Genomic DNA, 13,174 nt, shown 5'->3' with positions numbered 1-13,174 from the left:
GGCGGAGGATTTGAGGCAACTGGCTAGGGTTTCGAGGTCTCTGAGGGGTGTGAGAGAGATGAGATATGGGGTAGGGGGGAGCGTTTGGACATATTTATATAAAGACCTCCCCACTTCTGAACCGTCAGATCAACAAATCTCGACAGTTAAGATCAAATGGGAGAAAACGGGGTCGTTTAGAGTCCTAATTTTTGCAAAAGGCGACTAGAAAATGAAGGCCCTATGTCTAAAAAGCTTAACTCAGGGATTGGAGCCCTAATGTTGGCAAAAGGCGACTAGGAAATGGAGGCCCTATGTCTAAAAAGATTAACTCAGGGATTGGAGCCCTAACGGTGGCAAAAGGCGACTAGGGAATGGAGGCCCTATGTCTAAAAAGGCTCAACTCAGGGATTAGAGCCCTAATGTTGGCAAAAGGAGACTAAGGAATGGAGGCCCTGTGTCTAAAAAAAAGGCTCAACTCAGGGATTGGAGCCCTAATGTTGCCAAAAGGCGAATAGGGAATGGAGGCCCTATGTCTAAAGAAAAGGCTCAACTCAGGGATTGGAGCCCTAATGTTGGCAAAATGCGACTAGGGAATGCAGGCCCTATGTCTAAAGAAAAGGCTCAACTCAGGGATTGGAGCCCTAATATTGGCAAAAGGCGACTAGGGAATGGAGGCCCTATGTCTAAAAAACTCAACTTAGGGATTTGAGCCCTAATGTTGGCAAAGAGGCGACTAGTGAATGGAGGCCCTATGTCTAAAAAGGCTCAACTCAGGGATTGGAGCCATAATGTTGGCAAAAAGGCGACTAGGGAATGGAGGCCCTATGTCTGAAAAGCTCAACTCAGGGATTGGAGCCCTAATGTTGGCAAAAAGGCGACTAGGGAATAGAGGCCCTATATCTAAAAAGCTTAACTCAGGGATTGGAGCCCTAATGTTGGCAAAGAGGCGACTAGGGAATGGAGGCCCAATGTCTAAAAAGGCTCAACTCAGGGATAGGAGCCCTAATGTTGGCAAAAGGCGACTAGGAAATGGAGGCTCTATGTCTAAAAAGCTTAACTCAGGTATTGGAGCCCTAATGTTGGCAAAAGGTGACTAGGGAATGAAGGCCCTATGTCTAAAAAGGCTCAACTCAGGGATTGGAGCCCTAATGTTGGCAAAAGGCGACTAAGGAACGGAGGCCCTATGCCAAAAAAAAGGCTCAACTCAGGGATTGGAGCCCTAATGTTGGCAAAAGGCGACTAGAGAATGAAGGCCCAATGTCTAAAAAGGCTCAACTCAGGGATTGGATCCCTAATGTTGGCAAAAGGCGACTAGGGAATGGAGGCCCTATGTCTAAAGAAAAGGCTCAACTCAGGGATTAGAGCCCTAATGTTGGCAAAAAGGCGACTAGGAAATGGAGGCCCTATATCTAAAAAGGCTCAACTCAGGGATTGGAGCCCTAATGTTGGAAAAGAGGTAACTAGGAAGTGGAGGCCCTATGTCTAAAAAGCTCAACTTAGGGATGAGAGCCCTAATGTTGGCAAAGAGGCGACTAGGGAATGGAGGCTCTATGTCTAAAAAGGCTCAACTCAAGGATTGGAGCCCTAATGTTGGCAAATGGCGACTAGGAAATGGAGGCCCTATGTCTGAAAAGCTCAACTCAGGGATTGGAGCCCTAATGTTGGCAAAAGGGGACTAGGGAATGGAGGCCCTATGTCTAAAAAGCACAACTCAGGGATTGGAGCCCTAATGTTGGCAAAGAGGCGACTAGGGAATGGAGGCCCTATGTTTAAAAAGGCTCAACTCAGGGATTGGAGCCCTAATGTTGGCAAAAGGCGACTAGGAAATGGAGGCCCTATGTCTAAAAAGCTTAACTCACGGATTGGAGCCCTAATGTTGACAAAAGGCAACTAGGGAATGGAGGCCCTATGTCTAAAAAGGCTCAACTCAGGGATTGGAGCCCTAATGTTGGCAAAAGGCGACTAAGGAATGGAGGCCCTATGTATAAAAAAAAAGACTCAACTCAGGGATTGGAGCCCTAATGTTGGCAAAAGACGACTAGGGAATGGAGGCCCTATGTCTAAAAAGGCTCAACTCAGGGATTGGAGCCCTAATGTTGGCAAAAGGCGACTAGGGAATGGAGACCCTATGTCTAAAAAAAGGCTCAACTCAGGAATTGGAGCTTAATGTTGGCAAAAGGCAACTAGGGAATGGAGGCCCTATGTCTAAAAAGGCTCAACTCAGGGATTGGAGCCCTAATGTTGGCAAAGAGGCGACTAGGGAGTGGAGGCCCTAGTTCTAAAAAGCTCAACTTAGGGATTGGAGCCCTAATATTGGCAAAGAGGCGACTAGGGAATGGAGGCCCTATGTCCAAAAAGGCTCAACTCAGGGATTGGAGCCCTAATGTTGGCAAAATGCGACTAGGGAATGGAGGCCCTATGTCTAAAGAAAAGGCTCAACTCAGGGATTGGAGCCCTAATGTTGGCAAAAGGCGACTAGAGAATGGAGGCCCTATGTCTAAAAAGCTCAACTCAGGGATTGGAGCCCTAATGTTGGCAAAAGGCGACTAGGGAATGGAGGCCCTATGTCTAAATAAAAGGCTCAACTCAGGGATTGGAGCCCTAATTTTGACAAAGAGGTGACTAGGGAATGGAGGCCCTATGTCTAAAAAGCTCAACTCAGGGATTGGAGCCCTAATGTTGGCAAAAGGAGACTAGGGAATAGAGGCCCTATGTCTAAAAAGCTTAACTCAGGGATTGGAGCCCTAATGTTGGCAAAGAGGCGACTAGGGAATGGAGGCCCTATGTCTAAAAAAAACTCAACTCAGGGATTGGAGCCCTAATGTTGGCAAAAGGCGACTAGGGAATGGAGGCCCTATGTCTAAAAAGCTCAACTCAGGGATTGGAGCCCTAATGTTGGCAAAAGGCGACTAGGGAATGGAGGCCCTATGTCTAAAAAGGCTCAACTCAGGGATTGGAGCCCTAATGTTGGCAAAAGGCGACTAGGGAATGGAGGCCCTATGTCTAAAAAGGCTCAACTCAGGGATTGGAGCCCTAATGTTGGCAAAAGGCGACTAGGGAATGGAGGCCCTATGTCTAAAAAGGCTCAACTCAGGGATTGGAGCCCTAATGTTGGCAAAAGGCGACTAGGGAATGGAGGCCCTATGTCTAAAAAGGCTCAACTCAGGGATTGGAGCCCTAATGTTGGCAAAAGGCGACTAGGGAATGGAGGCCCTATGTCTAAAAAGGCTCAACTCAGGGATTGGAGCCCTAATGTTGGCAAAAGGCGACTAGGGAATGGAGGCCCTATGTCTAAAAAGGCTCAACTCAGGGATTGGAGCCCTAATGTTGGCAAAAGGCGACTAGGGAATGGAGGCCCTATGTCTAAAAAGGCTCAACTCAGGGATTGGAGCCCTAATGTTGGCAAAAGGCGACTAGGGAATGGAGGCCCTATGTCTAAAAAGGCTCAACTCAGGGATTGGAGCCCTAATGTTGGCAAAAGGCGACTAGGGAATGGAGGCCCTATGTCTAAAAAGGCTCAACTCAGGGATTGGAGCCCTAATGTTGGCAAAAGGCGACTAGGGAATGGAGGCCCTACGTTTAAAAAGGCTCAACTCAGGGATTGGAGCCCTAATGTTGGCAAAAGGCGACGAGGAAATGGAGGCCCTATGTCTAAAAAGATTAACTCAGGGATTGGAGCCCTAATGTTGGCAAAAGGCAACTAGGGAATGGACGCCCTATGTCTAAAAAGTCTCAACTCAGGGATTGGAGCCCTAATGTTGGCAAAAGGCGACTAAGGAATGGAGCCCCTATGTATAAAAAAAAGACTCAACTCAGGGATTGGAGCCCTAATGTTGGCAAAAGGCGACTAGGGAATGGAGGCCCTATGTCTAAAAAGGCTCAACTCAGGGATTGGAGTCCTAATGTTGGCAAAAGGCGACTAGGGAATGGAGGCCCTATGTCTAAAAAAAGGCTCAACTCAGGAATTGGAGCCTAATGTTGGCAAAAGGCGACTAGGGAATGGAGGCCCTATGTCTAAAAAGGCTCAATTCAGGGATTGGAGCCCTAATGTTGGCAAAGAGCCGACTAGGGAGTGGAGGCCCTATGTCTAAAAAGGCTCAATTCAGGGATTGGAGCCCTAATGTTGGCAAAAGGCGACTAAGGAATGGAGGCCCTATGTATAAAAAAAAAGTCTCAACTCAGGGATTGGAGCCCTAATGTTGGCAAAAGGCGACTAAGGAATGGAGCCCCTATGTATAAAAAAAAGACTCAACTCAGGGATTGGAGCCCTAATGTTGGCAAAAGGCGACTAGGGAATGGAGGCCCTATGTCTAAAAAGGCTCAACTCAGGGATTGGAGTCCTAATGTTGGCAAAAGGCGACTAGGGAATGGAGGCCCTATGTCTAAAAAAAGGCTCAACTCAGGAATTGGAGCCTAATGTTGGCAAAAGGCGACTAGGGAATGGAGGCCCTATGTCTAAAAAGGCTCAATTCAGGGATTGGAGCCCTAATGTTGGCAAAAGGCGACTAGGGAATGGAGGCCCTATGTATAAAAAAAAAGACTCAACTCAGGGATTGGAGCCCTAATGTTGGCAAAAGACGACTAGGGAATGGAGGCCCTATGTCTAAAAAGGCTCAACTCAGGGATTGGAGCCCTAATGTTGGCAAAAGGCGACTAGGGAATGGAGGCCCTATGTCTAAAGAAAAGGCTCAACTCAGGGATTGGAGCCCTAATGTTGGCAAAAGGCGACTAGAGAATGGAGGCCCTATGTCTAAAAAGCTCAACTCAGGGATTGGAGCCCTAATGTTGGCAAAGAGGCGACTATGGAATGGAGGCCCTATGTCTAAAAAGCTTCACTTGGGGATTGGAGCCCTAATGTTGGCAAAGGGCGACTAGAGAATGGAGGCCCTATGTCTAAAAAGGCTCAACTCAGGGATTGGAGCCCTAATGTTGGCAAAAGGCGACTAAGGAATGAAGGCCATATGTCTAAAAAAAGGCTCAACTCAGGGATTGGAGCCCTAATGTTCTTAAAAGGCGACTAGGGAATGGAGGCCCTATGTCTAAAAAGGCTCAACTCAGGGATTTGAGCCCTAATGTTGGCAAAAAGGCGACTAGGGAATGAAGGCCCTATGTCTTAAAAAAGGCTCAACTCAGGGATTGGAGCCCTAATGTTGGCAAAAAGCGACTAGGGAATGGAGGCCCTATGTCTAAAAAGGTTCAACTCAGGGGTTGGAGCCCTAATGTTGGCAGGAGAGTAACAGATTGAGGTTGGGAATCTAAGCTATCATTTTGTTTGGATTTTCTTCTTTTTTTTCATTTTCCTTTTTTCATTTCATTTTATTTCAATAAAATGCAGGAAAGAATTTTGGAGGAAAACTTCCCTTTTGGATTGATTGTTACTGCGAAGTTGTTTCTAGCTTTTGCGCAGCTTTTCTTTTGGCTGCACCTGCTTTTGCACGGTTGCCTTGGGCTGCACCTGTTTCAATTTTTTCAAACAAAGAACAATTGTTAGTTTTGAAACGGTGGTTGGTTTTGTGGCCTTGATGGTTTTGATCACTCGATCTCGGCCCAACTTTTGGTGAGAACCTATGTTGCTTGCTGGTTTTCTGAAGATTGATCTCTCTTTCAAACCGAGGGACTCAACTTTTAAGATTTCATGACGACTCGCCCGCGTAGGGCTTCGACCCTTTCACTTTATTCTGCCTTTAGGACTTTTGCCTTTTACTTTTTTTTTCAATAACTTTGATTTCAAGGCATTAGTCATCATGGCCAGTCGGGATCGACTTGATGCACCCGCTGAGGCTGTGTACTTTTCTTTAGCTTTTGTTAGGCAGAGCCCTGTAAAGCCAATCTTGCCACCTTTTCTTTGTATTAATTTCGGAAACAGAGTTAGACCGAAAGGGATTCAAGGAAAAAGTAAATAAAAGGCAGGAAAAATGAATTTAAAGAGAAGTGCCCCTTTCGGGAAGGAAGGAAGGACTTATCTGGGGTGTATGCAGGCTTCAAATAGACATGACATGCTTCTTGGATTGGATGCCCGACCCGCACAAACTTTTCCAACTTCTCATAAACTCATTGTGACCAGTGCTTCAAAACCAGGGAATCTTGCCAGGACTCTTTCAGTGGTGAGAGGCGTCTTCTTTTTGACCGACGGCGCCCTTTGCGGGTTTTCGCCAATTTACCTCTCTCATTTCTCTTCTCATCATCGCCCGATAATGCTCTTTACGAGTTTTCACTAAACAAGCTCTCTCGTTTTCAATTTCTCTGCTCGCCGTCGCCTTATGGTGCCCATAGGTTTTCACCAATAAGACTCTCTCATTTTATTTCTATCAGTTTGATTATATCAGATCCCAACAATGGTGTTTTCTAATTCCGATGCCTTTGCCAATTGATCAGAAGGACTTGGACAAGGTTTGGGTAAAAAGAATCTGGATGGAATTATAACTTTGGAACCGTTTTGGTGGGCTGATTGCCGAACCATTATGACATCTGCCCCAGTTTCACTTTTGGGGGAAACTGGGATTTTGTTTTGGTATGACTGAAACCCAGAGAGAGGCTGCCTACGTATCCTTTCGGAATCAAGTCGAACATAGTTCAGGGAAACATTTTGTTTTGTTGTTTTTGCTTGTTTTTTTTATAACACTTTATGGTTTCAAAGAGGGTAATCAAAGAAGAGTAACCAGCTCAAATGGGTATGCAAAAGGGTAGATAGTGTTTGGGTAGCGAGAATGAAAGCCTTCGTCATCCCAATCGGACAAAGTTGTCACTGTAGGAAACCTAAACATAGTACCTTTTGACTGCATCCGCATTTACAGTTGCTTCAGGATCATTCCCTTCGATATCGGCCAGATACAATGCCCCTTTTGGCAATATCTTTCTGATGATGTATGGGGCCTTCCAATTAGAAGCAAATTTTCCTTTTGCTTCCTGGTGATGGGGAAGGATACGCCTTAAAACGAGTTGCCCCACTTCAAAATTTCTAGGCCGTACTTTCTTGTTGTAGGCACGGGCCATTCTTTGTTAGTACAACTGCTCGTGGTAGACCGCGGCCATTCTCTTTTCATCGATCAAGGTTAATTGTTCCAGACGGGTTTTAATCCACTCACTGTCTTCAATTTCAGCTTCAACAATGATCTGGAGAGAGGGGATTTCAACCTCTGCGGGTATTACGACTTTAGTGCCATAAACCAAAAGATACAGGGCGGCTCCAATTGACGTGCGCACAGTAGTGCGATATCCCAACAATGCAAACGACAACTTTTCATGCCACTGCCTGGAACTTTGAATCATCTTTCTCAGAATCTTTTTGATGTTTTTGTTTGCTGCTTCGACGGCACCATTGGCTTTGGGCCGATAAGGAGTAGAGTTCCGGTGCATTATCTTGAATTGCTCACATATCTTTCCCATCAAATGACTATTCAAGTTTGCAGCATTATCTGTGATAATAGTTGCAGGAATGCCAAAACGACAGATAATATTGGAGTGCACGAAATCTACCACAACTTTCTTGGTTATGGATTTGAGAGTGATGGCTTCAACCCATTTTGTAAAGTAGTCAATAGCAACTAGTATGAATCTGTGCCCATTTGAGGCTTTCGGCTCGATTGGCCCAATGACATCCATACCCCAAGCAACAAATGGCCAAGGTGCTGACATGGGATACAGTTATGTGGGAGGTGCATGAATCAAATCACCGTGCACCTGACACTGATGATACTTACGGACAAAGCTGAAATAGTCCTTTTCCATGGTTATCCAGTAATAGCCCGCTCGAAGGATTTTCTTTGCTAAAACATACCCGTTCATATAGGGTCCGCATACTCTCGCGTGTACCTCATGCATGATTCTTCCAACCTCTTCTGCTTCAACACATATTAACAAGTTGAGGTCCAGAGTTCTCTTGTACAAGACATCATCACTAAAAAAGAAACCACTTACATGCCGCCTAATGGTTCTCTTCTGGTCTCCACTGACTTGCTCGGGATATTCTTGCGTTTTCAAAAACCTTTTGATGTCATGATACCATGGTTGGGTATTTGGTGTTGTTTTAACCGTATTACAATAACCATGCCTTTCCCGGATTTGGATTTCCAAGGGATCAATTTGGGCGTTGCCTGGGTATGGCGGCATTGAGGCTAAAGTGGCAAGTGCATCATCTAGTTCATTGTGGTAGCGAGGAATGTACCTGAACTCTATTGACTTGAATCGCTTGCCAAGTTCTTTCACATGTTGCCTATAAGGAATAAGCTTGACGTCTCAGGTTTCCCATTCTCCTTGAGTTTGTCGGATAATCAAATCTGAGTCTCCCATGATCAACAATTCTTCGACATCTAGGTCGATTGCCATGTTCATACCCATAATACAAGCTTCATACTTGGAAGTGTTATTTGTGCAGAAAAACCGAAGCCTAGCTGTGGCCAGGTAATGCTGACCAGTGGACGAGATCAAGATTGCCCCAATTCCAACACCTTTTGCGTTTACCGCTCCAGCGAAGAACATTTTCCAAGCATTGATGTCTTCGGATATTGCCTCAACTGAGTTTACCTCTTCATCCGGGAAGTAAGTATTCAAAGGTTGGTATTCATCATCGACCAGATTTTCAGCCAAGTGATCTGCTAATGCCTGGGCTTTCATTGCCGTGCGAGTGACATATACTATGTCGAATTCAGTAAGCAGGATCTGCCATTTTGCTAGCCTCCTAGTGGGCATTGGCTTCTGGAATATGTATTTTAAAGGATCCAACCTGGTTATGAGGTAAGTGGTGTAGGCTTGCAAATAGTGCCTCAGCTTTTGAGCGACCCAAGTCAAAGCGCAGCAAGTTCTTTCCAACAAAGTGTACTTGGCTTCATAACTAGTGAATTTCTTGCTCAGATAGTAAATGGCCTACTCTCTCTTTCCGGTCACATCGTGTTGCCCAAGGATGCAGCCGAAAGAATTTTCCAATACTGTCAGGTACAAGAACAAAGGCCTCCCTGGCTCAGGTGGGACCAAGACTGGCGGGTTTGATAAATATTCCTTGATTTTATCAAAAGCTTCTTGACATTCCTCTGTCCACTTGACTGTCGCGTCTTTCTTCAGCAATTTGAATATGGGTTCACATGTGGATGTCAACTGGGCAATAAATCGGCTGATGTAGTTCAATCTACCCAGCAAACTCATAACATCCTTCCTGGTTTTCGGAGGAGGCAATTCTCGAATAGACTTTATCTTTGTTGGGTCTAACTCGATGCCCCTTCGACTGACGATGAATCCCAAGAGCTTGCCAGATGGTACCCCAAATGCACATTTGGATGGGTTCAACTTCAAATCATATTTGCACAACCGCTCAAAAAACTTTCTCAAGTCCCGAACGTGGTCGTCCTGAGTTTTGGATTTGATGATTACATCGTCCACGTACACCTCTATCTCTTGGTGCATCATATCGTAAAAAATGGCAGTCATGGCCCTCATATAGGTTGCCTCGGCATTCTTCAGACCAAATGGCATGAGTGTGTAACAGTATGTACCCCAAGGTGAGGTAAAAGTTGTCTTCTCCGCATCTCCTTCATCAATCAACATCTGGTGATATCCTGCGTAACAATCCACGAAGGACTGCATCTCATGCTTGGTGCAATTATCAACAAGGATGTGGATGTTCGGAAAATGGAAGTTATCTTTGGGACTTGCCCTGTTTAAATCTTTGTAATCCACACATATCTGGGTCTTCCCGTCTTTCTTTGGCACTGGGACTACATTAGCTAACCATGTGGTATACCGGACCACTCGGATCACCCCCGCTTTTAACTATTTCGTGACCTCTTCTTTTATCTTATCACTGATTTCAGTTTTAAATTTTCTTTGCTTTTGCTGGACAGGGGGACAATCAGGGTATGTGGGCAACTTGTGAACCACCAAATCAACACTCAGTCCTGGCATGTCATCATATGACCAAGAAAATACATCTTTGAATTCAAACAAGAGTTAGATCAATGCGTCCCGGGTTTTTTCATCTGCGTGAATGCTTATCTTGGTTTCCCTGACTTCTTCAGAACTACCCAAATTAACCGGCTTGGTATCATTTATGTTCGACTTAGGTTTATTCTCAAATTGTTCCAATTCTCGATTTATTTCCCTAAAAGCCTCCTCTTCATCGTACTCCGGTTTTTGGTTCATTATTTCACAGTTAGACAACATGTTTGGATTTGGACAAGAAGTCCGCAAGCATGTCATGTTATTTAAAACCGCATTATTAGAACTGAAAGAAGAAATAAAAGATAAAAATAACAAAATCAGAAAGAAGAAAGATGAACGATGAAATATTGATTTCATTTCTTGGAATTTGAAGATAACATGGTTTACATTGGAAAATTAAAAGACAAGAAACTAAAGAAAACATCCGAGTTACACCCTAAAATAACTCGTGATGCAGAAAAGGTGGCAGGACAAGTCTACCAGGACTCCCACCTGATTGGGAACGGCGTAGCCTTCCAATTTTGTAGCTTGGCTGGACCATGTGGGTTTCATATAGTATCTTCCTCATTTCCCCATAGATCTCTTCAATCTCTTCGGCCGTGAAGGCCTCATATTCTTCTTCCTCATGGTATTTTGGCTTGACAAATGTTCTGTACAGATGCGACATCGGCTGAGGCAAAACCCAACCATCATTCTTTCTATCATTTGCCCATTTTACATCAGCTGCAGTGGGTCGAAAGCCTATCCCAAAGAACTTTTTACTGGCGGTCAGGGTGACAGGTTCAGTTATTCCTTGCAATGATTTCCCGAGCCCCTTCCCCGGTTTGAAGCCATGTCTGATCATTTCTTTGGCCACCATGATTGATGCATTAGAAAGAAAGGGTTGGGGCAAGGGTTTCCCTCTTCGTACTGGTCTGCCACCACAATTTCAAAGGCCTGATAAACCATGTGCTTACTCCCCTCTCTTGCTTCAAGACATGGGACTGATGGATCCCGATAAATTGATTGCTCGTCTTCCTCGTGGACCACAATCTCTTGATCTTCATGCTCAAATTTTACCATCTGATGAAGTGTAGAGGGTACAACCCCCGCTGCATGAATCCATGGCCTCCCCAAAAGAAAATTGTAGGATGTGTCCATGTCTAGAACCTGGAAGATTACTTTGAAGTCTACTAGGCCGATGGTCAGAATCAGATCGATCTCTCCAATTGTGTCCCTCTTTATACCATCGAAAGCCCGTACACAGACATTGTTGGGTCGAATTCTTTTGGTCCTGATTTCCATGCGCTGTAGAGTTGAGAGTGGGCAGATGTCTACCCCAGAGCCTCCGTCCAACATAACCCTTTTCACATAGTACCCTTCGCATTTGACTGTCAGGTGCAGGGCTTTGTTATGCGCGGCCCCTTTTGGGGGCAAGTCATTTTTGCTGAAGGAAATATGGTTAATTACGAAAAACCTTTCTGCCATCCTCTCCAACTGTTCTACAGAAGTCTCAACAGGCACATATGCTTCATTAAGGGTCTTGATCAATACCTTCTGATGTTCGATGGAGTTCATCAACAAAGCCAACAAAGAGACTTGTTCGGGAAATTTTCGAAGCTGGTCGACCACCTCATAATCCGCCATTTTCATATTTTGAAAGAAGGTCTCCGCTTCTGTGGCACTCACGAGCTTCTTAGATGGGAAGTGTTTTCTAGTGGCATTGTTCACCTTTTTCAAATTAGAATACCTTTTAGCGGGGTTATTTTTTTGAACTTCTCCTGAGATTTCTTTGCCCTTATAGGTCACCACCGTTTTGTTGTAGTTCCAGGGCACAGCGGTAGGATCTGTCATGGGCTTTTGTGGCGCGCGTCCAATAACCACGGGCTCACTTAGCCTTGGTGGATTAATTGGCCCCCGCATCACATAAGCTCCCTTGGGCACATACATTTGGGCTGCCTTGTTCAGCTCGAATCTCCTAGGAGGACTCAAAGTCATCTGCTTTTCTTTGCGGCCCCGAGGGACATAGAGAACAACATCTTTGGGAGGCGTTGCCCCAGTCCCCACTTCAACTTTCTTCTCTGATTTTGGAGGGGTGATTTTGTTCTTTTTCTCCCCTTTGTCTTGCTTTGGGGCATCTTTTGGTTTTTTTTCTACGTCAGCAATGGCAATGATGGCCTTCAACGCCGGGTCAAATTCCTTATCCTCCCAAATCATTCCGATTACCGACCCATTGTTGTGGGCTGGCAGTGGGTTATTAGTCACATTGGGAACATCCTCATCCCTTAGCACTATCTTCCTTTGCTCTATCAAATTCTCCACTGCTCTCTTCAGAGTCCAGCAATCATCAGTGTCGTGCCCTTCTGCCCCTGAGTGATAGGCGCATGGGGCACCAACTCTGTAAGAGGGTGATGTTGGGTTCCTAGTTTGAGGAACCGGCTATAGCAAACCCATTTGGACAAGCTTTGGAAACAGACTAGAGTAGGATTCGCCGATTGGTGTAAAATTTGGCCTTCTAGGTGGTTCACGAGGGGGAAAATTATTTTGTGGAGGACGGGGGTTATAGTAGTTTTGGTAAGGAGGCTGGTTTCTAGGAAATGGAGCTTGGTTACGGTTGGCTTGTTGTTGTGGACGGACATAAGGTTGAGCATTCATGACCGTGTATGGATGAGGAGCATAAGCCATGTCTTGGTGGGGGTAATAGTGTTGCGGTGTCCTTTCTGGAGAAGGGATCTGGGAGTACGGTGTTTTTTTGCACCCGACGCTGCCATGGATATTTCTTCCTTTTTCTTGCCTTTCGCTATTCCTCCGGACCCACCCTGAATGGCTTGGGAAGTAGCTCTAATAGCGGATTGGCTTAGAATTCGACCCGTTTTCAACCATTTCGCCAATCTTGATGGCTTCAGCGAACGATTTGCCCATAGCAGACATCATATTTTGGAAGTAGTCAGCTTCCTAAGCTTGGAGGAAAACTGTGACCATTTCAACCTCATCCATCAGAGGCTTTACCCTAGATGCCTGCTCACGCCATTTAACTGTGTACTCCCGGAAGCTTTCCGAGGATTTCTTTTTCAAGTTTGTCAACGAGTTCCTATCTGGAGCAATATCAATGTTGTACTGGAACTGCCTAACGAAGTCTCTAGCAAGATTATCCTAGATGTGCCAGCGGGATATATCCTGGTCCATGTACCACTCAGATGCGATGCCAACCAGACTTTCTCCGAAATAGGCCATGATTAATTCTTCCTTTCCACCGGCTCCTCGCAGCTGGTTGCAATATCTC

The 13,174-nt window shown here is 45.3% G+C and overlaps 1 protein-coding gene across 1 annotated transcript; it reads right to left on the bottom strand.

The window, feature by feature from the left end:
• Window positions 1-10,752: 10,752 nt before the first annotated feature.
• On the bottom strand, window positions 10,753-12,576 carry LOC138870537 (uncharacterized). Its single transcript, XM_070148351.1, has 2 exons — window positions 12,342-12,576; window positions 10,753-12,260 (listed from the first exon to the last, which is right to left on the bottom strand). The coding sequence occupies exons 1-2, from the start codon at window positions 12,574-12,576 to the stop codon at window positions 10,753-10,755; spliced, it is 1,743 nt and encodes a 580-aa protein (XP_070004452.1).
• Window positions 12,577-13,174: the final 598 nt, after the last annotated feature.

Source organism: Nicotiana sylvestris, chromosome 6 (assembly GCF_000393655.2).
Source record: "Nicotiana sylvestris chromosome 6, ASM39365v2, whole genome shotgun sequence".
Taxonomy (NCBI): domain Eukaryota; kingdom Viridiplantae; phylum Streptophyta; class Magnoliopsida; order Solanales; family Solanaceae; genus Nicotiana; species Nicotiana sylvestris.
This window is presented reverse-complemented; position numbering and strand designations above follow the sequence as displayed.